Source organism: Octopus sinensis, linkage group LG18 (assembly GCF_006345805.1).
Source record: "Octopus sinensis linkage group LG18, ASM634580v1, whole genome shotgun sequence".
Classification (NCBI taxonomy): Eukaryota; Metazoa; Mollusca; class Cephalopoda; order Octopoda; family Octopodidae; genus Octopus; species Octopus sinensis.
This window is the reverse complement of record NC_043014.1, coordinates 48,705,084-48,726,236: the sequence shown is the minus strand read 5'-3', so window position 1 is coordinate 48,726,236 and position 21,153 is coordinate 48,705,084. Positions and strand designations below refer to the sequence as shown.

Genomic DNA, 21,153 nt, shown 5'->3' with positions numbered 1-21,153 from the left:
AAAGCAAGCATGGACATTTCAGACAAGCTCAAAATTACATCGAGCCCAGTGCTCAACTGGTACTTATATTATTGACGCCAAAAAGATGAACAGCAAAGTTGACCACAGCAGAATTTGAACTCTGAACATAAAGACAGATGAAATGCTACAAAGCATCTTGTTCAGCTTGCTAATGATTCTGCCAGCTTGCTGCCTTTTGAAGACGTATAATATTGCTACATGTTCCATATTGGAAAAAAAAAAAAGGAAGGAAGGACTCTTGGATAATTTATTTCTTGGAATCCAAAATGTGTAATTAAGATTTGTATCTTTGATCTTTCACTTGTTTCAGTCACTTGACTGTGGCCATACTGGAGCACTGCCTCGAAGGGATTACACAAATAAATTGACTCCAGCATTTATTTATTTTAAGCCTCACACTTAATCTGTTGGTCTCTTTTGCCAACCCACTAAATTACAGGGACATTAACAAACCAACACTGGTTGTTGGACAGTGGAGGGGAGCAAATATAACACAAACATAGATAAACATGCACACACATTTATACACACACACACACACATGTGCAATGGGCTTCTTTCAATTCTCCATCCATCTACCAAATCCACTAACAAGGCTTTGGTCAGCCCAGGGCTACAGTAGAAGACTCTTGCCCAAGGAGCCACACAGTGGGACTGAACCCAAGACTGGGAAGCAATTTGCTTAACCACACAGCCATATCTGCACCTATAAAAATTAAAAATCTATTGATATGAATGGTGTTTGTAGAAGTATTAGCTCTTTGCTTGTCCAAAGCATTTTCATAAATTTGTCCAAAATGTCCATGGTTCTTTACAGGCTTTTTTGCTTAGCTAGCCCTTTTTTCATTCATCTGGGTAAAGCAAAGCTTTCCTTTCATAAGTCCCAAGCTACTCTGATGATTTTTTTAAAAAATAGGCGCAGGAGTGGCTGTGTGGTAAGTAGCTTGTTTACCAACCACATGGTTCCGGGTTCAGTCCCACTGCGTGGCACCTACTATAGCCTCGGGCTGACCAAAGCCTTGTGAGTGGATTTGGTAGACGGAAACTGAAAGAAGCCCATCGTATATATGTATAAATATATGCGTATGTGTGTTTGTGTGTCTGTGTTTGTCCCCCTTGCATTGCTTGACTACCGATGCTGGTGTGTTTACGCCCCCCGTTACTTAGCGGTTCGGCAAAAGAGACCGATAAAATAAGTACTGGGCTTACAAAAGAATAAGTCCCGGGGTCGAGTTGCTCGATTAAAGGCGGTGCTCCAGCATGGCCGCAGTCAAATGACTGAAACAAGTAAAAGAGTAAAAGAGAATCTGTATCATATACGATGCATGGATGTCAGGTAAATGTGATACACAGGATAGACAAAGGAGTTAAAGAAAAGGAGGTCGTTGTACTAAATATTTGTTGTTTAGTCTCAGATTAGCCTTCATTGAACAAATCTATGATCCAAGCTATTCCTAGCTTCTTTTTTTTTTTGTTATAAAGTCATTCAGAAAGAGGCTACTTCTTTTGCTTCGTGAAGGCTTGTGCTATGATTTAGCATTTTAACTATTCTGTCACCTATGCTTTTGTATTCAAAATGTTTTGACTAAGGATTTCATTTTTATTCACTTCTCAGTGATAAAAACTTTTTCATTATTATTTCACTTTTCTATAATGGCTGCACTTTTCAAACAAAACCTCTCGTAGTCGCCTCATGTTTTGACTACACAAGTATTTGAGTCAACAGTCAAGATTTAGCACAATGACCTTGTTTTCATTGATACAACCACAAACATCGTTCATATCAATCTATTTTAAATAAACTCAATAAAAATATGGAAATCAAAGCAATGGCTGGCTTGTATTCGTTTCCTTTTTAAAGTTTGTTTTATCTACATTCATACTGTTCAACCCTCAGTGATCTCTGTGAGTTGATCTCTAATCAAAGACATTCTAGCCATACGGTCCTATCTTAATAAACACAGTCTGGATATCAAGGAATAAATTAACCAAATTGTCCTTCCTGCCCTTTTTTTTTCTTTTTCTCAAAGGGAGTGGCTGTGTGGTAAGTAGCTTGCTTACCAGCCACATGGTTCCGGGTTCATTCCCACTGCGTGGCACCTTGTGCAAGTGTCTTCTAGTATAGGCTCAGGCCGACCAAAGCCTTGTGAGTGAATTTGGTAGACTTTTTTTCCTATTCCAAGGAAAAACGATTTTATTCACACAAATATGCAACCGAAGAGTTTAAAGTACCAGTAATGATAAGGCTGTTAACTGGGAGAACACAAACATGGTTTAAGCAGTAAGCTTGGCAGGTAAGAAACATGCCTTTAACCCTTTAGTGTTCAGATTATTCTATCAAACATAATGCCTATTGATTCCCATTGATTTGAATTAATCATGGATTATCTCATATCTTCAAGATCTTGATTGTGTAATTACTTAATGTAGAATAACATTGTAGGGTAGGTGTGAGAGCCTGGATCTGGTCAGTTTGAACATAAAACAGATTAAATATTTTGGCCGGATATGGCTGGTTTAAATACTAAAGGGTTAAGCAATACAAAAACAACAAAAAACAGAAGGTGCAGTTATGTACAGGTTGATGGAAGAAAAGCAGGACAAAAACGGCTTTATCAATCGCATTCTCACCTGGAATCGATTTTTGTAATTTTTTCAAGACTTATACACGCCCTGATACCGTCGGTATCTACATATCAAATTTGAGCACAATCGGATGGAGGATGCCCGAGATCCTAGAAGACACACACAGACAGACAGAACCGGATTTTATATAATAGATATACGTACCTTCAGAGGAGCTGAATGACTTGTGTCGTTTTAAAGGGGTCTCCCTCATTACTTGGTTACGACACCAACTATTAACACTGCAATATGAAACTAACTTCAAGAAGACAGTGGTGTAGAAACCTAATGTCACAATGGAAAAGGCTGAAACGACAACAACAATAAATATTAGTTTTAAATTTTGGCACAAGGCCAGCAATTTCAGGGAAGCGGGTAAGTTAATTACATCAACCCCAATACTCAACTGGAACTTATTTTATCGACCCCAAAAGAATGGCAGATAAAGTCAACCTCAGTGGAATTTGAACTCAGGACATAAAGACAGACGAAATGCCACTAAGCGTTTTGCCCAACATGCTAACGATTCTGCCAACTCACATTATTATTATTAATATTATCGATCAACATCAATGGAAATTGCAGCTGTGATACCAGTGCCGGTGGTATGTAAGAGAACCATCCGAACGTGGCTGTTGCCAGCACCGCCCCGACTGGCCTCGTGCCGGTGGCATGTAAAAAGCACCATCCGATTGTGGCCGTTGCCAGCCTCGCCTGACCCCCGTGCCGGTGGCACGTAAAAAGCACCATCCGATCGTGGCTGATGCCAGCCTCAACTGGCACGTAAAAAGCACCCACTACACTCACGGAGTGGTTGGCATCAGGAAGGGCATTCAGCTGTAGAAACACTGCCAGATCAGACTTGGCCTGGTGCAGCCTTCTGGCTTTCCAGACCCCAGTTGAACCGTCCAACCCATGCTAGCATGGAAAGCAGACGCTAAACGATGATGATGATGATTATTATTATTATATTCTTTTCTACTATAGGCACAAGGCCTGAAAATTTGGGGGAGGGGGGAAAGTTGATTACATTTACCCCAGTACTTGACTGATACTAATTTTATCAACCCCAAAATGCTGAAAGGCAAAGTGGACCTGAAGTCGATGTAATAACGAAGATGTGATAATGAAGGTAAAAATGATGATGATGATAATAACTTATTGGAGTTATATCATTTATTGATCATCTTTCTACATATTTTCGATAAAAAATTTCTCAAAAACTCAATCTTAAAAAAGTCTGTTGTACAAATGAGCAATAAATTACATTTGATTTGTTTTTTAAGCTGAAAAACTTATGAAAATGTGATCCCAAATACTTTCTTTTACTCTTTTACTTGTTTCAGTCATTTGACTGCGGCCATGCTGGAGCACCACCTTTAATCGAGCAACTCGACCCCGGGACTTATTCTTTTGTAAGCCCAGTACTTATTCTATCGGTCTCTTTTGCCGAACTGCTAAGTAACGGGCCGAACCGCTAAGTAATAATTTTTTTTTTTTTTTTCCACCAATTTTTATACCAAATTTTAAAAATTCAAATTTAAAATTGTCTTTTTTTAAATATTTCACAGCAGATTTTACTTTATTTTGGAAGAAATTCAAAATCACAATATCTCCAGAAGATGTGACCCAATATACATAACTATTTCACCAAGATCTCTAAAATGTCACGGATTTATACATATTTCAAAGGTATTTGAACTTTTGGTATACTACGTTTATTAATATCCACTTCTAGCAGAACAATGTATCTTGTTTTCTTTATCTTGATCAACTCTTAAAACAATTCTTTCAGGTCATCAATACAGAATTAGAAAAACTATGTCAAAGTTGGATTAGCCTTTATTGTTCTTAAAGATCTAATTTTAGCACTGAATCAGTTATAAAATTTTCTGTTTGTTATTCAAAATACATTCAAGTAAAAACATTGTAAACAATGTTTTTACTTGAATGAACAAACATTTCTTTTGAATAACAAACAGAAAAATTAATAACTGACTCAGTGCTAAAATTCTGATCAATTCTACTTTCAAACCCAAACTCACTATTTTCAGTTTAGTTTTTGTGCCTATGTTCACCTAGAGTCATGAATGCTGAGTGCTGACCATAAATACAAGTAGAAGAAATGGGGTTCCTCGAAAGGATCTCTGGAATAATGTTGCTTCACAGGGTGCATAGCTCAGAGATCAGGGAGTTTCATCTGGTGGTGCTACAGCTCCAGTACTGTGGAGATGTGATTAGAATGTCACAGGTTCTTCAAGCCAAGCCAACTAAAGGTAGAACAAGAAGGGCTCTACCATAATCTCAGTTGGTCAAGCTTGGGAATCCATCCAGAAAGTCTGACAGTTGCTTCTGACAAGACCCTATGGAAGAGGAGCTTGAGAACTTTACCCCCACAACCACCCCAGAATAGTGGGTGGAGAAGGGGGATGGATGGATAATTCCACTTCTAGCTAGAACTAATTAACTTTGTTTTCGTATTTGCAGATTTTGTTGTATTTCACTTCTTTATTATTCGTCAATTATTCAGACCTGAAGCTGGCCTGAAGTAGAGAGGGCAGGTCATTGAAGTGGCTGTGAATCCGATTGATTACTCAATCAATCAATTAGTTAATTGGTTATATTGTTAACCGACTGATGAATAATAAAGGAGTAGTATAGAACCAGAGCATATGTTTATTATTGACATAACGACTGTCTGAAACAGAGCAAATACTAATTAACAATTAGTTCTACTTTCAGGTCATTACATCAGTGGTAGCAGCGAGCTGGCAGAATTGTTTAGCTGGGGTAATTGTTTAGCGGTATTTTGTCTGCCGCTATGTTCTGAGTTCAAATTCTGCCAAAGTCAACTTTGCCTTTCATCCTTTTGGGGTCGATTAAATAAGTACCAGTTATGCACTGGGGTCGATATAATCGACTTAATCCGTTTGTCTGTCCTTGTTTGTCCTCTCTGTGTTCAGCCCCTTGTGGGCAGTAAAGAAATAGGTAGTGGTGCAGTGTGGATTGCCAGTGGCCAGGGGACAAAGCAAGTACTGAGGGAAAAGCACACTACATTTTTATCTTTATTATTACTACTTTGTTTTTCTTTTAAAATTTTGCACCCCTAAGAATTTGCACCCAGGATAACCAACCCTGTAGCCCTGTCCATGCTATATCCATTTTACATTAGCTGTTACAACACACACGCAGAGGAGCTGACTAAGAGACACATAACTACTATGATTGGTGACTTTGTTACATGTATAAGTCACTCATTGACTTTAATCTCCAGTCACTTCCCCACATTACTTCTCAATAGCCCCTCATCTCTGTCAATGCCACCTGTGCAATGAAGGATACTGTATTTATTTTGAGATGCTCTGTGTTTCTTTCAACTACTTTAAATGTAACACAGAATTTAGTAAAATAACTTAGTTATCATTAAGCTAGTGTTGGGAACATAAATTGTGACTAAGGTTTGGTGGAAGATTTTAATTCAAACTTATGGAAACAAAATATTTGTACTTAGAGCAGCCAGAAGTGGTTTCAGCCGGGTTGGTAACGAAAGGGTTAAATCAACAAGGAGAACATTAGTCCCAAGTAAGAATGGACTTGGGCAATACTGTCCAATCTAAACCTTGCCAATATGGAAAGCAAATGTAAAATTATGATAGTCATGGTGATGGTCTTGGTCAAATTGGTGATGGGGTGATAGCGCCAGTGATGGCAGTGTTGGCAATCATAGTGACAATGACGATAGTGGTGGTGGTGATGGCAGTGGTGTTATGGGCTGTGATGGAGCTATGTGGTGTTGGTGGAGGGGATTGCAGATGAGGTGGACGGAAGTAAGGCTTGCAGGGGCCGTTGAGACAGGCAGAGGGCATGCGTGGGCAGGAAGCACATGTGGTCAGTTCGAGCAGAGACGGCAGCGAGGAAAGGTGTGTCTATTTCATGAGAGTGACCACTCATTCCTCCGAGGTCAACAGGTAAGGCCTTTTGTATTTCTTTTTCCCGTTTGCTTCTTTTTCTGTTGTCCTTTTCCTCCATCACACTACAGTGGTGATGGTCGTGGTGTGTGTGTGAGAGAGAGAGAGAGTGTTAATGTGATAGTGTTGAAAGTTTAGTCAAGATGAAACTGGATAATCTGTTTGTTTCATATGAAAGTATCAATGGAAATTTCGAATAATTAATGTTTAATAAAACTTACCAGGGTTTGGATGTAAATGTAATATGAGAGCAGCAGGGAAGATGAGAAGAACCAGCAGGTTAATGCAGTATAGCAACTGGCCTGATTTATCACTGATAGAATTCTGGAAAGAAAATATATAAAATGTAATAAAGAAGAAATAGAGAGAGAGAGAGAGTCAGACACTAAAAGAGAAAGAGAAACACCATCAAATAAACAGACAGAGAGAGAGAAAGAGAGAGAGAGAGATACTGAGAGACAGGTACTGAACAAGAGACAAACAGACAGATGTACACCATGAGAGACGGGTTATATATCATCATCATTTAATGTCCGTTTTCCGTGCTAGCACGGGTTGGATGGTTCGACCAGGGTCTGGGAAGCCAGGAGGCTGCACCAGGCTCCAGTCTGATCTGGCAGTGTTTCTACAGCTGGATGCCCTTCCTAACGCCAACCACTCCATGAGTGTAGTGGGTGCTTTTTATGTGCCACTGGCACCAGAGGAGGCTGGCAGTGGCCACGATCGGTTGGTGCTTTTAACATGCAACCAGCACAGAAGCCAGTCAAGGCAGCGCTGGCATTGGCCACATTCGGATGGTGCTTTTTACATGCCACTGGCACAAGTATTAAAACTACAATTTCCATATATATATATATATATATATATATACACACACACATACATACACATGCAGATATACAGTCACAAACTCACAAAAACAAACAAAAGAATCTAACAGACAGACACCAAAACAAAAATATCCAAATAATGTCAAAAACATCTGTACTGGAGGATTGACAAAATGACTGAGTGTTCAATCCATACTACAACCAATGTGTTGTACTTTTGAACAAGGCACATAGCCACTTGCATCGGTTTGTCTGGCTGATATCAAGCCTTGTTCCTAATTTCACATCATCCCTAACAATCTGCATATATCATCATCGTTTTAATATCCTCTTTTCCATGCATGCAAGGGTCACTGAGGCAAATTTTCTTTGACCCAATCTCTTTCCTGTTGCCAACCCGTACCTGTTTCCAAGCAAGGAAATATTTCCCCAAGACCAGACATTTTCTTGCAGAATATTGGAAGTGGACGAAACTGCTTGTAATGACAATGACATTTACGACACCATAATGTATAATGCCAAAGAAAAGGAGAGAAACACATACACAGAAATCAGGATCTCACACAGGACTTCGGATCTTTTCGGTTTGAACGGCAGTTTTTAACATAATTTCTAGGTAACTAAAAAATTTTAAACTTCGTATACTAGTAGAATGTGTTTATAAAACATCTTTTTTTCTTGGCTTTATTGAGAAAATTCTATAGTTTGTAAGATATTTGTTGTTTTTTTTTCTTCAATTTCTGCAATTTCAACCAATCACTGACGTCTATTGAGGTAAAAACATTCTGTGCCGTATGAATATGTCCCTCGTTTAAGAAACAGATTGGGTTTATTTACATTTGTGAAGAAAAAAAGATACCCTTCCCTCCACCCCTAACCCTAAAACAGATTGAAATGCAATAGATTGATTCTAGGGTCATAATTATGGGTAACAATTTCATATGACACCGCTAGAAAAAACTGCCGTTCAAACCGAAAAAATCCCAGGACTTCTAGCTACCGAATCTACTCACAAGGTTTTGGATGGCCTGAGGGTATGGTAGAAAACACTTGCCCAAAGTGCCATGCAGTGAGACTGAACCCAAAACCATGTAGTCGGGAAGCAAACTTCTTAACCACACAGCCATGACTGCACCTACATGCATTTGTGTAAACTATTCCCTCCACATTTCCCATGTGAACACGGAAGTAACAGATGTAACAAGATAAAGGGGAAGAGGTTAAGTGGTATGTGTGAGGAGGGCGGAGAATATTTTGACTTACCTTAGCAAGAAGGCACTCTGTTTTGAAAGCAAATAATATAAACAACTCCAATACTGTCAAAGAAAGATGAAATGATATTTAGTCTCGTTAAATATACAGTGAACAGCATGTGCAATTGTTAATGTCATCCGCAACATAAGGAAGGATGTTTCACACGGTATATTAGGTACAGTAGCTAACCACGCACACACAAGTTAATCATATGTACATGTTAATTAATCACACACAAATGTTAACTAGCTCACCCTTCACACACACACACAGAATGATAATATATATTTCTTTACTACCCACAAGGGGCTAAACACAGAGGGGGCGAACAAGGACAGACAAACGGATTAAGTCGATTACATCGACCCCAGTGTTTCACTGGTACTTAATTTATCGACCCCAAAAGGATGAAAAGCAAAGTCGACCTCAGCGGAATTTGAACCCAGAACATAACAGCAGACAAAATACCTATTTCTTTACTACCCACAAGGGGCTAAACACAGAGAGGACAAACAAGGACAGACAAAGGGATTAAGTCGATTACATTAACCCGTGTCTCACTGGTACTTAATTTATCGACTCTGAAAGGATGAAAGGCTAAGTCGACCTCGGCAGAATTTGAACCCAGAACGTAACGGCAGACGAAATACAGCTACGCATTTCGCCCGGCGTGCTAACGTTTCTGCCAGCTCGCTGCCACCACACACAGAATGATAATATAAATGACAATTATATTATCAAAATAATAATAATAATCCTTTCTGCTTGTAGACACAAGGCCTGAAATCTGTGGGAGGGGACAAGTTGAATACATTGACCTCAGTGCTTAACTGGTACTCATTTTATCGAGCTGAAAGGCAAAGTCAACCTTGGTGGAATTTGGATTCAGAACAAAGATTAACAAAATGCTGTTAAGCACTTTTGTCAGCTTGCCATCTTAATAATAATCCTTTCTACTCTAGGCACAAGGCCTGAAATTTTGGGGGAGGAGCCAGTCAATTAGATCGATCTCAGTACACAACTGGTACTTAATTTATCGTACCTGAAAGGATAAAAAGCAAAGTCAGCTTTGGCTGAATTTGAACTCAGAACATAAAGACGAAACACTAATAAGCATTTTGTCCGGTGTGCTAACGATTCCGCCAGCTTGCCACTTTAATAATAATGGTTTAAAATTTTGCACAAGGCCAGCAATTTCGAGGGAGGGGATAAGTTGATTACATTGACCCCAGTGATCAACTGGTACTTATTTTATCAATCCCAAATGAATGAAAGGTTAAGTCAGCTTTGGCTGAATTTGAACTCAGAACATAAAGATGGATAAAATACTGCTAAGCATTTTGACCAGCATGCTAACAATTCTACCAGCTTGACGCCTTAATAATAATAATAATCCTTTCTGCTATAGACACAAGGCCTGAAATTTTGGGGAAGGGGGCCAGTCAATTAGATCAACCCCAGTACACAAATGGTACTTAATTTATCAACCCCCAAAAGGATAAAAGGCAAAGTTGACCTCGGCAGAAATTGAACTCAGAATGTAAAAACAGACGAAATACCGCTAAGCATTTTGCCCGGCATGCTAATGTTTCTGCCAGCTCGTTGTCTTAATAACGATAATAATAATCCTTTCTACTATAGGAACAAGGCCTGGAATTTGTGGGTGGGGATAGTTGATTACATCGACCCCAGTGTTTCATTGGTACTTAATTTATCGACCCCTGAAGGATGAAAGGCAAAGTCAACCCCAGTGGAATTTGATCTCAAAATGTAAGGATGGACAAAATGCCGCTAAGCATTTTGCCCAGCACGCTAATGATTCTGCCGGCTCACTGCCCTATGATAATAATAATAATAATAAGAGGACTTACAAGCAAGGAGTACAACATTGGGCCAATTATATGGATTAAGCAGGAACATTTGAAATGAGGCTACAGGGTCGATTAAAATCCCATATCTGAAATATTAATAATGATAATGATAATAATGATGATAATGACAATAATAATAATTCTGGTTTCTCTAAGCTGCAGGATGGAGCAGAGAATGGCATACATAAAACAGAAGATAGGATAACAATATTGTTTCTATTATAGGTACAAAGACTGAAATTTGTGAGAGGGAGTTAGTTGATTATATCAACCCCAGTATTTGACTGGTACTTTATTTCATTAACCCTGAAAGGATGAAGGGCGAAGTTGGCCTTTGCAGGGTTTCAACCCAGAACACAAAACACTAAAAGAAAAATTGCCCTGAAATTTTTTTAGCAGTGTATTCAGTTTGATTGTAAGTCATGTCTCATGTGGCCTACTTCTTGAAAAAGGTTGCCTAAACCTTTGTTGGCTCATAATGCACTTTTGTTGTTTGACTCTAGGTCAGCTCCGATTTAGAAGCTTTATTGTGAAAGACATTCCAGCCATGATCATCTAAGATAACACTGTCCAAAGCATCCCGTCTTTTGCAAGATGTGGGGGGAGATTTAACTGCCATATCTAGCAGGTTCTGTGTCATCACCTAGCATACCATTGTTGTAAATGAAGCAGAAAAAATTTTTTTCTATTTTTTAAAAAAATAGAAAATGATATTTACTCACTTTATTAAATTTTCTAAAACCAGCCGTGTGTTAGAAATTACCTAAAACAGAAAAAAGGAAATGAGTTGTGACTATTAACTGTAGCAAAAGTCTTTTTCTTTAAAACTATTTTACCAATAGAGGAGGAAAACCAGCATCATCGACCCTTTGACCAGTGAGACGAAGGGTTGAAGTCATCCTTAGACCAGAGTCCTAACCCTTGTGCTTACAAAAGAATGCCTTCTCTCTACTAGAGGGGTATGAGATGTTTTGGCAACTTTTTTAGTGCTGCCGTTTTGACACTGCCTATTTCACACAATGGATTCAACATTGACTTATTTGGCATTTTGTTTCTCTCATTCTTGCCTTTTGCTTCTTCTCTCTCCCTCAGTTCATGTCAGTAAACATCATTATCATCATCGTTTAACGTCTGTTTTCCATGCTGGCATGGGTGGGACAGTTCGATGGAAAACTGGTAAGCTGGGGAGCTGCACCAGGTTTCAATCTGATTTGGCATGGTTCCTATGGCAGGATGCCCTTCCTAAAACCAACCACTCCAAGAGTGTAGTGGATGCCTTTTAAATGCCACCAGCATGGGTGCCAGCCACGTAACACTGACATCGGCCACAACTACAATCTCACTTGGCTTGACCTGTATTCTCAAGCACAGTGTATCACCAAAGGTCCTGGTCACTTGTCACTGCTTCCATGAGGCCCAAAGTTTGAAGGGTCCTCCTTACGTGCCACCAGCATGGGCACCAGTTACACAACACTGGCATCGGCCACAACTACAATCTCACTTGGCTTGAAAGGTCTTCTCAAAACACAGTGTATCACCAAAGGTCTCTGTCACTTGTCACTGCCTCCATGAGGACCAACATTCAAAGGGTGCTTTTTACATGCCACTGGCATGGGTACCAGTTACATAACACTGACATTAGCCATGACTACGATTTCACTTGGCTTGATGGGTCTTCTCAAGCACAGCATATCGCCAAGGGTCTCAGTCACTTGTCATTGCCTGTGAGGTCCAACATTCAAAGATCATGCTTCACCACCTCATCTCACGTTTTACAGGTTCTACCTCCTCCACATAAACATACTTATGCGTATTAGAAGAGAAAGAGTTTATGTCACTTGTGTTTGATTAAATAAGCTGCAACATCTTTTTCACTGTGTGGGCATCAGCATATTTCTCTTTAAGCATATGAGAAATAGAAAATTCAAACCTGGGTATTTCCCCAGCTGTCCAGTTCCTGTCAAACCATCCAACCCATGCCAGCATAGAAAATGAACATTAAAAGATGTGTTTATGTGTATGAACATATTTCTTTATGTAAATGAGAAGGTAAGTGTTTCTGTCAATTAAGTTTAATTAATAAATTTAATGTCTCTCTTTCTCTCTCTCTCCTTTCTTTCTTTCTTTCTTTCTTCCTCTCTCTCGCCTTTCTTTCTTTCTCTCTCTCTCTCTCTCTCCTTCGTTCTCTCTCTATGTGTATATTTCCATGTGCATGCAGAAATGTTTGCCTCCATCACCCAGAAGTACCGATACCAAAACAGTCAGCCATGCTAAATTATCAGCATCGAAACGGTTGCTCCCAACTGCCTCATTCCACTGCTGAAAGGCACATGGTCATAATATTGTGGTTTCAAATCCTGGACTGGGTGATGCATTATGCCCTTGGACAAAACACTTCCTTTTACATTACTCCAGTCCACTCAGCTGGCAAAAGTGAGTAATCCTGTGACTGACCAATGTCCAGTCCAATGAGGGAACACATGTAGCATGGAAACCGGCCCCATGAGTTTATATAACTCGAGAAGAATCTTATCCTGTCTTGTGTTCTTGGTGGGGGCTCATATTGCACTAAAAGGATCCACAAGGGATCTAATGCTTTGTTTGTACATCATTGCTGCTGCTAATTTGCTTGGTCGTTAGTGCATTCATTTGTTTTTTTTTTACTATGTCTTGTGTGAACATCGATGAGGTGGTAATGTACCCGACTCATACAATCCTGGTCTTTTGTGTGTATGTGTGAGTGTGCAGCTTTGTGCTTGCTTGCGTGTGTGCATGCATGAATGTGTGTGTGTGTGTGTGCATGCACACATTTGTACGTGCATGCATAAGCTTGTGTATATGAACATATACTTGTCTGTACATTGTACATTGTGTGTGTGTGCACTTGCCTGTTCTTGTGTACATACATCTGCATGCAGGCTTGTGTACGTACATCTGCATGCAGGCTTGTGTACGTACATGTGTAGGTGCATGCAGGTTTGTGTGTGTACATATATATATAAGTTTGCACATGTATGTGCATGTGTATGTTTCCATTTGCATTGTGCATGTGCTTGCATGTGTGTGCACACGTGTTTACACATGTGTGCACATATGCATACATGTGTTTGCATGTGTGCACACAAATGTTTGCATGTGTGCACACAAATGTTTGCATGTGTGCACACAAATGTTTGCATGTGTGCACACAAGTTTTCGCATGTACACATGCGTTGCACATGTGTGTAGATGTGTTGCACGTGCATGCACATGTGCACATCAGTTGCACTTGTGCACACGTGTTTGCATGTGTGCATATGTGTTTTCACATGTACACACACGTGTTTGCACAAGTGCACATATATGTGTGCATGTATGTATGTGGCTTTTGTTGATTGTAATGTCTGCTTGCATCTGAGGTTCTCTTGTGCTGCTGATAAAAACAGAGGGAAAATGGATTTTGGTAGTCACTACTTGAACTCTGTTGCCATGGTGTTAGGTTTCCAGCTGACTTAAATACAGTCAGACATATTGTGTGACAATGTCTGGAAAATGGTGGGAAGCTGCATGATGTTATGTGTAAGGGTTGTCTGCATTGTGGAGGTGTGGCAAAGGTTGTACAAGTGTATACTGGAAAAAGGGGTATAAGACAACAAATCACAGTATAACTCTGCTCAGAAAGCTAGTGATGGTGACTCAAGTTACGCAATCCAAGAGTTTGTAAGTGTCGAGAAGTTTAGCTGCCATGAGGAATGGAAAAATTTAAGATTTAGAGCGAGTTTTTTTTCAAGAAACTGGTCACTTATAAAGCAGTCATGCGGGTATCACATAAAAGATACCTGCAATGATGTCACGTAAAAGGCGCCCCCACCGGCACCACATAGAGCGGTGCCCGTGCAAGAATCACGTAAAGAGGCGCCCATGCTGGTGCCACATAGAGAGGCGCCTGTCCTGGCACCACATGAAAAGTGCTCATGCCAGCACCACACAAAACGCTCCTGTGGCCGGCACCACACGAAATGCACCCGTGCCAGTGCCACTTGTAAAGCGCCCACCGTGCCAGTGCCACTTGTAAAGCGCCCATGCTGGCGCCATGTGTAAAGCGCCTATGCCGATGCCACATGTAAAGCGCCCGTGCTGGCGCCACGTGTAAAGCACATGTGCTGGCACTACATGTAAAGTACCCATGCTGGTGCCACATGTAAAGCGCCCATGCTGACGCCACATGTAAAGCGCCCATGCTGATGTCACATGTAAAGCACCCATGCTGGCACCACATGTAAAGTGCCCATGCTGGCACAATGTAGAGAGGCGCCCATGCTGGCGCCATGTACCCATGTTGCATCACATAAAAGGTGCCTGCAAATAATGTCACATTAAAAGCCACATGTTAGTGCCACATGAAAAAGCATCCATGCTGGCATCACAGAAAGCAGCACTCAATGTAAAGTGTTTGACGTTAGGAAGAACATAAAGAGATTGAACGCAAAACATGGTCAGGAAGCAAGGTTCTTGACCTTACAGCCATGGCCATGTGGTTGATAAAAGATACTTACAAGGAGTAAAATACAAAGATTTAATAATCCTCTGTAGTTTGTGAATCCACTTGAGGTACTGAATAGGGAATCAAGATGTCGGTGGATCCTGTGGGAAGAGAAAAGAATTTTAGAGGAAAGAGACAAGCAGAGAGAGAGAAGAGAGGGACAAAGGGGCCTGGACATTGTGGGATGGAAATAAGGGGGGGGGTATATAGGTATGTGTGTGTGTGTGTGTGAGAGAGATAGCATGGGAGAGAGAGCAAGGGAGAGAGCATGGGGGAGAGAGAGAGATAGAGAGCATGGAAAAGAGAGGAAGAGAGAGAATGGGAGAGAGAGCAAGGGGAGAGAGAGCATGGAAGAGAGAGGGAGAGAGAGCATGGAAGAGAGAGGGAGAGAGAGAATGGAAGAGAGAGGGAGAGAGAGAATGGGAGAGAGAGCATAGAAGAGAGAGGGAGAGAGAGCATGGAAGAGAGAGGGAGAGAGAGAATGGGAGAGAGAGAGCATGGGGGAGAGAGAGAGAGAGAGAGAGCAAGGGAGAGAGAATTGGTTCTTCAGACTCTAAAACTGACCTATTTCTTATCTAAGATGAGAGATAATAAATGAAATTAAAATATTTATTCTGTTGATTGAACTAATTGTCTGCAGTTGGGCAATTAACACTTTTAGCCTTTATATTAATTATAATTACACCTAATGTTAATTACTGGGGACAAAAATACAGAAATATATGCGGCAGAGACAGAGTTCTGTATTGTTAATTATGAGGGAGACCACAGAACTAAAGCAGTGAAAGCCATTTGCTGTTGCTGTTTAGCCCTGGGTCTGTCCTAATCCAGCAGATTTGTGCTCAAAAGTGTCCCAGTCATGACCATCCATGTAATTTTATGTTTCAGACAAAATGTATCTTGGAGTACATTAACCGAAATGTTCATTTTTTATGACTGTATGGTTCGATATGGTGGCTATTTCCAGCACTTTGAAGAACTATGGGAAGACTCCTTTGCTGACAGAGATAGTGGTGGATTTGAACTCAGAATGTAATGAGTTAGAAGACATGTTGCTTAGCACTATGTCCAGCATGCCAAAAGTTTCTGCTAGATCACCATGGCAACTGATGTTATTTCTTCTTTAAGGATAAGTTCGGAAGCTGAGCCAATGGAGAGAAATTCATCATCATCATCATCATTTAACATCCGTTTTCCGCGTTAGCATGGGTTGGACGGTTCGACCGGGGTCTGGTAAGCCATGGAGGCTGCACCAGGCTCCAGTCTGATCTGACAATGTTTCTACAGCTGGATGCCCTTCCTAACGCCAACCACTCTGCGAGTGTAGTGGGTGCTTTTTACATGCCACCGGCACAGGTGCCAGGGGAGTCTGGCATCGGCCACAATCGGTTGGTGCTTTTAACGTGCCACCAGCACAGAAGCCAGTCAAGGCAGCGCTGAGCAGTTCAAATGCATAAATTTCCAGTATCCAAGAGGCTAAAAAGTGTCACCAGAAGGCCACTCAAGAGTCATGACCTGGATGTGGCCCAGCTCTTTTGGTGTGGAAGAAGAACTGAAACACTTGCCTAAGAAAGGTTTCTTCTCTGAAGACCTTCTGTTGTTCAGTTCTCTTGAGAGCTTCTTACCACTAATGCTTTCAAATTTTGGTACAAAGCCAGAAATTTTAGGGGAAAGTGGAGTTGTCGATACAATCATTCCCAGTATATGCTTGATCCCCGGCACACTCTTTTACTTGTTTCAGTCATGTGACTGTGGCCATGCTGGAGCACCGCCTTTAGTCAAGCAAATCGGCCCCCACGACTTATTCTTTGTAAACCTAGTACTTATTCTATCAGTCTCTTTTGCTGAACCGCTAAGTTACGGGGACATAAACACACCAGCATCAGTTGTCAAGCAATGTTGGGGGGACAAACACAGACACACAAACACACGCGCATATATATATATATATATATATATACATATATACATATATACGACAGGTTTCTTTCAGTTTCCAGCCACCAAATCCACTCACAAGGCTTTGGTCGGCCCGAGGCTATAGTAGAAGACACTTGTCCAAGGTGCCATGCAGTGGGACTGAACTCGGAACCATGTGGTTCATAAGCAAGCTACTTACCACACAGCCACTCCTATGCCTACACTGTGCAAGTGATGATATATTATTCCTGAATTTTGCTTTATGATATTTCAGATTTTTTAATAATAATTCATCATATTAAAGTACCATAATAAACTTTCCTTTGCCTTTTATCACTTCATAGGTCAATGAAGTACCAGTTTTATACTATGGCTGATGCTCTCAATTAAATACCCACCTTGTGCCTAGATCAAAAACAATAATTGTCATTATTATTATGGCAGCAAGCTGGCAGAATCATTAACATGCTTTGGTAAAATGCTTAGAACATAGACATGAACAAAATGCCACTGAGTTCAAAATTCTGCTGAGGTTAACTTCGCCTTTCATCCTTTTAAGACTGATAAAATAAATACCTATTTTTTTACTACTCACAAGGGGCTAAACACAGAAGGGACAAACAAGGACAGACAAACAGATTAAGTCGATTACATCGACCCCAGTGCATAACTGGTACTTAATTTATCGACCCCAAAAGGATGAAAGGCAAAGTCGACCTCAGCGGAATTTGAACTCACAACGTAATGGCAGATGAAATACCGGTAAGCATTTCGCCCGGCGTGCTAACGTTTCTGCCAGCTTGCCGCCTTTAAAATAAATACCAGTTAATCACTGGCATTCATGTAATCAACTTAACCCCACCCCCTAACATGCTGGCCTTGTGCCAAAATTTGAAACCATTATTTTTATTATTATTATTAAGTCAGAAAACTGACAGACTCATTAGCACACTAGGCAAAATGCTTAGCGGCATTTCATTGGTCTCGATGTTCTGGGTTCAAATCCCACTGAGGTTGATTTTGCCTTTCATCCTTTTAGGGTCAATGAAATAAGTATCAGTTGAACACAGGGGGTCAATGTAATCGACTTGCCCTTCTCCCAAAATTTCAGACCTTGTGCCTAGGATTATTATTATTATTATTATTATTATTTGGCACGTAAAAAGCACCAACCTATCGTGGCCGTTTGCCAGCCTCGTCTGGCACCTGTGCAGGTGGCACATAAAAAGCACCCACTACACTCACGGAGTGGTTGGCGTTAGGAAGGGCATCCAGCCGTAGAAACACTGCCAGAACAGACTGGGCCTGGTGCAGCCTTCTGGCTTCCCACACCCCAGTTGAACCGTCCATGCTAGCATGGAAAGCGGACGCTAAACGATGATGATGATAATTATTATTATGAAGGCAGTGGGCTGGCAGAACCATTAGCATGCTGGACAAACCAGTGGTATTCGTCTGTCTTTACATTCTGAGTTCAAATTTTGCCAAGGTCAACTTTGTCTTTCATCGTTGTGTGGGGTGGGAGGGATGATGTAATCAACTAAAAGCCTCTCCTGAAATTGCCGGCCTTGGATCTAAAGTAGAAAGGGTTATTATTATTATTATTATTATTATTATTCCTTGATAAGATAAGATGAAATAGAACTGATTTATTGAGGACGTGAATGGTTGAGAGAGAGGAAGAGGGTGGTGGTAATCAAGGTTGGTTAAAATGTAGGGGAATATCCTGATAAAACACTAATAATAATAACATTAATAACAAGAAGAAGAAGAAGATTTGACAGAGGCTCAAGGTCATGGCTTTGGAGGGAAGAGGATGTGGTTGATAAAAAGCATGAAATAATGGAGTCCCAAGATCGGTAGAACTCTGGAGACACTGGAATGGTAAGCCAATATTCGATTCCAGTATTGCAATGTCAGACCAATAATCCATTTCAGTACCAGATTTGGTCTCTCTGTTCCTGCTGGAACCATTTTAACCATTTTACCAACTATACTCATATAAACAAAAACTATCATTTTGAAACCAATGAGGGCGTCCCTATATGGTCACTAGGACAACTAGAAATAGCAGCCAGTATACTTTTAAATACATCTTACTGTCTTAAAACAAAAATAAGACATGAAAACATTGGATAATGTCATAGACAGGATAGCCATGGCTGGCATGACTTTGAGCATAGGTTTGACTGATTAGATAAGATCTGGAATCCAAAGAAAACTTGAAGTGCTCTTCAGTGACAAAATTTAATCCATAAAAGTTTAAGGTAAAATAATTAATGAATTAACTGGTTTACTATGTAGAAAGATAAATGTAAGGTTTGGGACTGTAGAACATTTTTCATCATTTAGAGAAGGAAAAAAACAAAACTGCTCAATTAGACCTGACTTTGGGCTGAATGATAACTACAACAAATGCCCCTGTGTCTCAAACCTTGGAACTAAGGTGTTGCTGAAAACTAGGTCTCTCTTTTACTCTTTTTTTCTTTTTACTTGTTTCAGTCATTTGACTGCGGCCATGCTGGGGCACTGCCTTTAGTCGAGCAAATCGACCCCGGGACTTATTCTTTGTAAGCCTAGTACTTATTCTATCGGTCTCTTTTGCCGAACTGCTAAGTGACGAGGACGTAAACACACCAACATCGGTTGTCAAGCAATGCTAGGGAGACGAACACAGACACACAAACATATACATATATATATATACATATATACGACAAGCTTCTTTCAGTTTCCGTCTACCAAATCCACTCACAAGGCTTTGGTTGGTCCGGGGCTATAGCAGAAGACACTTGCCCAAGATGCCACGCAGTGGGACTGAACCCGGAACCATGTGGTTGGTTAGCAAGCTACTTACCACACAGCCACTCCTGCGCCTCTGGAGTTATTTGTACCATATTCTAGACAATGCTTGTTATTTTATTTTCTGGTGTATAATTCGAAATTTTCAGACCAAAATTTACAGTTTCTTACCACACGGCTATGCTTGTGCTTATAACCAAAGTCCCTTGCAGTATTTATTCTGCATTGATTTACTGACACTCCCTTGTCACATTCATTGTCAGAAACGCAGTGACCCAGTAATTAGTCTCTTGGAAACTTGGAACCAACTGTGATGTACGTCTTCCAATTCAGCGGTAATAATTGGCAAAGCTTGAAGAATAAATCCTAAAATAATTACACAACAAAACCAAATATGTCTTAAATGTCTTTGGGTTCCTTGAAATGTCTTCCAGTAGCCAAAGGTGGTACCATAGCTTAACTGTGTGATAGACAGCCTGCAAAACTTAATGGCATATCTAAAGGGAAATTACCTTATATTCCAGCCTACAGGTCGCTGTAGCATATAGTGTAAACACGTATAAACATTCAAACATCGTCACTATCTTTCTAAATTCTGTAGCTTCCGCATGGAAATTTTGGGTCTCCGATGCTTGGTTGTATAAGTTGATGGCTGTAAATTTTGGTCTGAAAAATTCGACTTGTAAGCAGGAAAATATGGTACCCTGAAGTTCTTTTAGTAATGTAGTCCATCTGATGGTTAGCCAAGTCTCAAGTGACTTGCTTCTTGGAAAAGGTTTCTCATGCCTGGTTGAGGATAACATTCTCTATCTATCTATCTAGGACACTGCAGAGGGATCAAGGACACTACCTTTCCCACATGACTACCTAATATTTTTTTAAATGCTCAGTTTGATAGAAAAGGGGTCTTAAAAATGGCTCTGAGAGTGGGGGGGGGGAATATCAGATATTGTAAGCGAGAGGTGTCAGCCAACAATTGTAGTTAACAAATACGTTGGAATATGAAGGAAGCGAAAGATATTAGGAAATTCAAAGAGAAAATATTTTAGAAATGAGGAGTGGAGTGAGATCAAACCACAGGCAGATACAGTGTGTTGCGTGTGTCGAAGGAGTGGTTTTGAAACACGTCAACGTTTTTCGAAAGTGGTTGCACAAAAAACAAATTATAACAGTTATTATTGTTATGCCAATCAAGACATTATTTTTTTACAAACAATCCACAATGCTTCAAGCGAACTACAATACTCTGCTATTCTGTAAAATATTTTAGTAACATTTAATAAAAATTTCATGATACAAAATCTATCATATTTTCAAAATATGATATATATATATATATA

The 21,153-nt window shown here is 40.2% G+C and overlaps 1 protein-coding gene across 1 annotated transcript in view; it reads right to left on the bottom strand.

The window, feature by feature from the left end:
* LOC115221438 (diacylglycerol O-acyltransferase 1) overlaps positions 1–21,153 on the bottom strand; it is a 43,662-nt gene that overhangs the window by 16,847 nt on the left and 5,662 nt on the right. Inside the window, exons 2-7 of the mRNA XM_029791619.2 lie at positions 15,105–15,192; positions 11,292–11,332; positions 10,570–10,655; positions 8,708–8,760; positions 6,836–6,938; positions 2,812–2,952 (exon numbers count right to left, since the gene is read on the bottom strand). Coding sequence (XP_029647479.1) covers positions 2,812–2,952; positions 6,836–6,938; positions 8,708–8,760; positions 10,570–10,655; positions 11,292–11,332; positions 15,105–15,192 — 512 coding nt within the window. The remainder of the gene's footprint in view (positions 1–2,811; positions 2,953–6,835; positions 6,939–8,707; positions 8,761–10,569; positions 10,656–11,291; positions 11,333–15,104; positions 15,193–21,153) is intronic.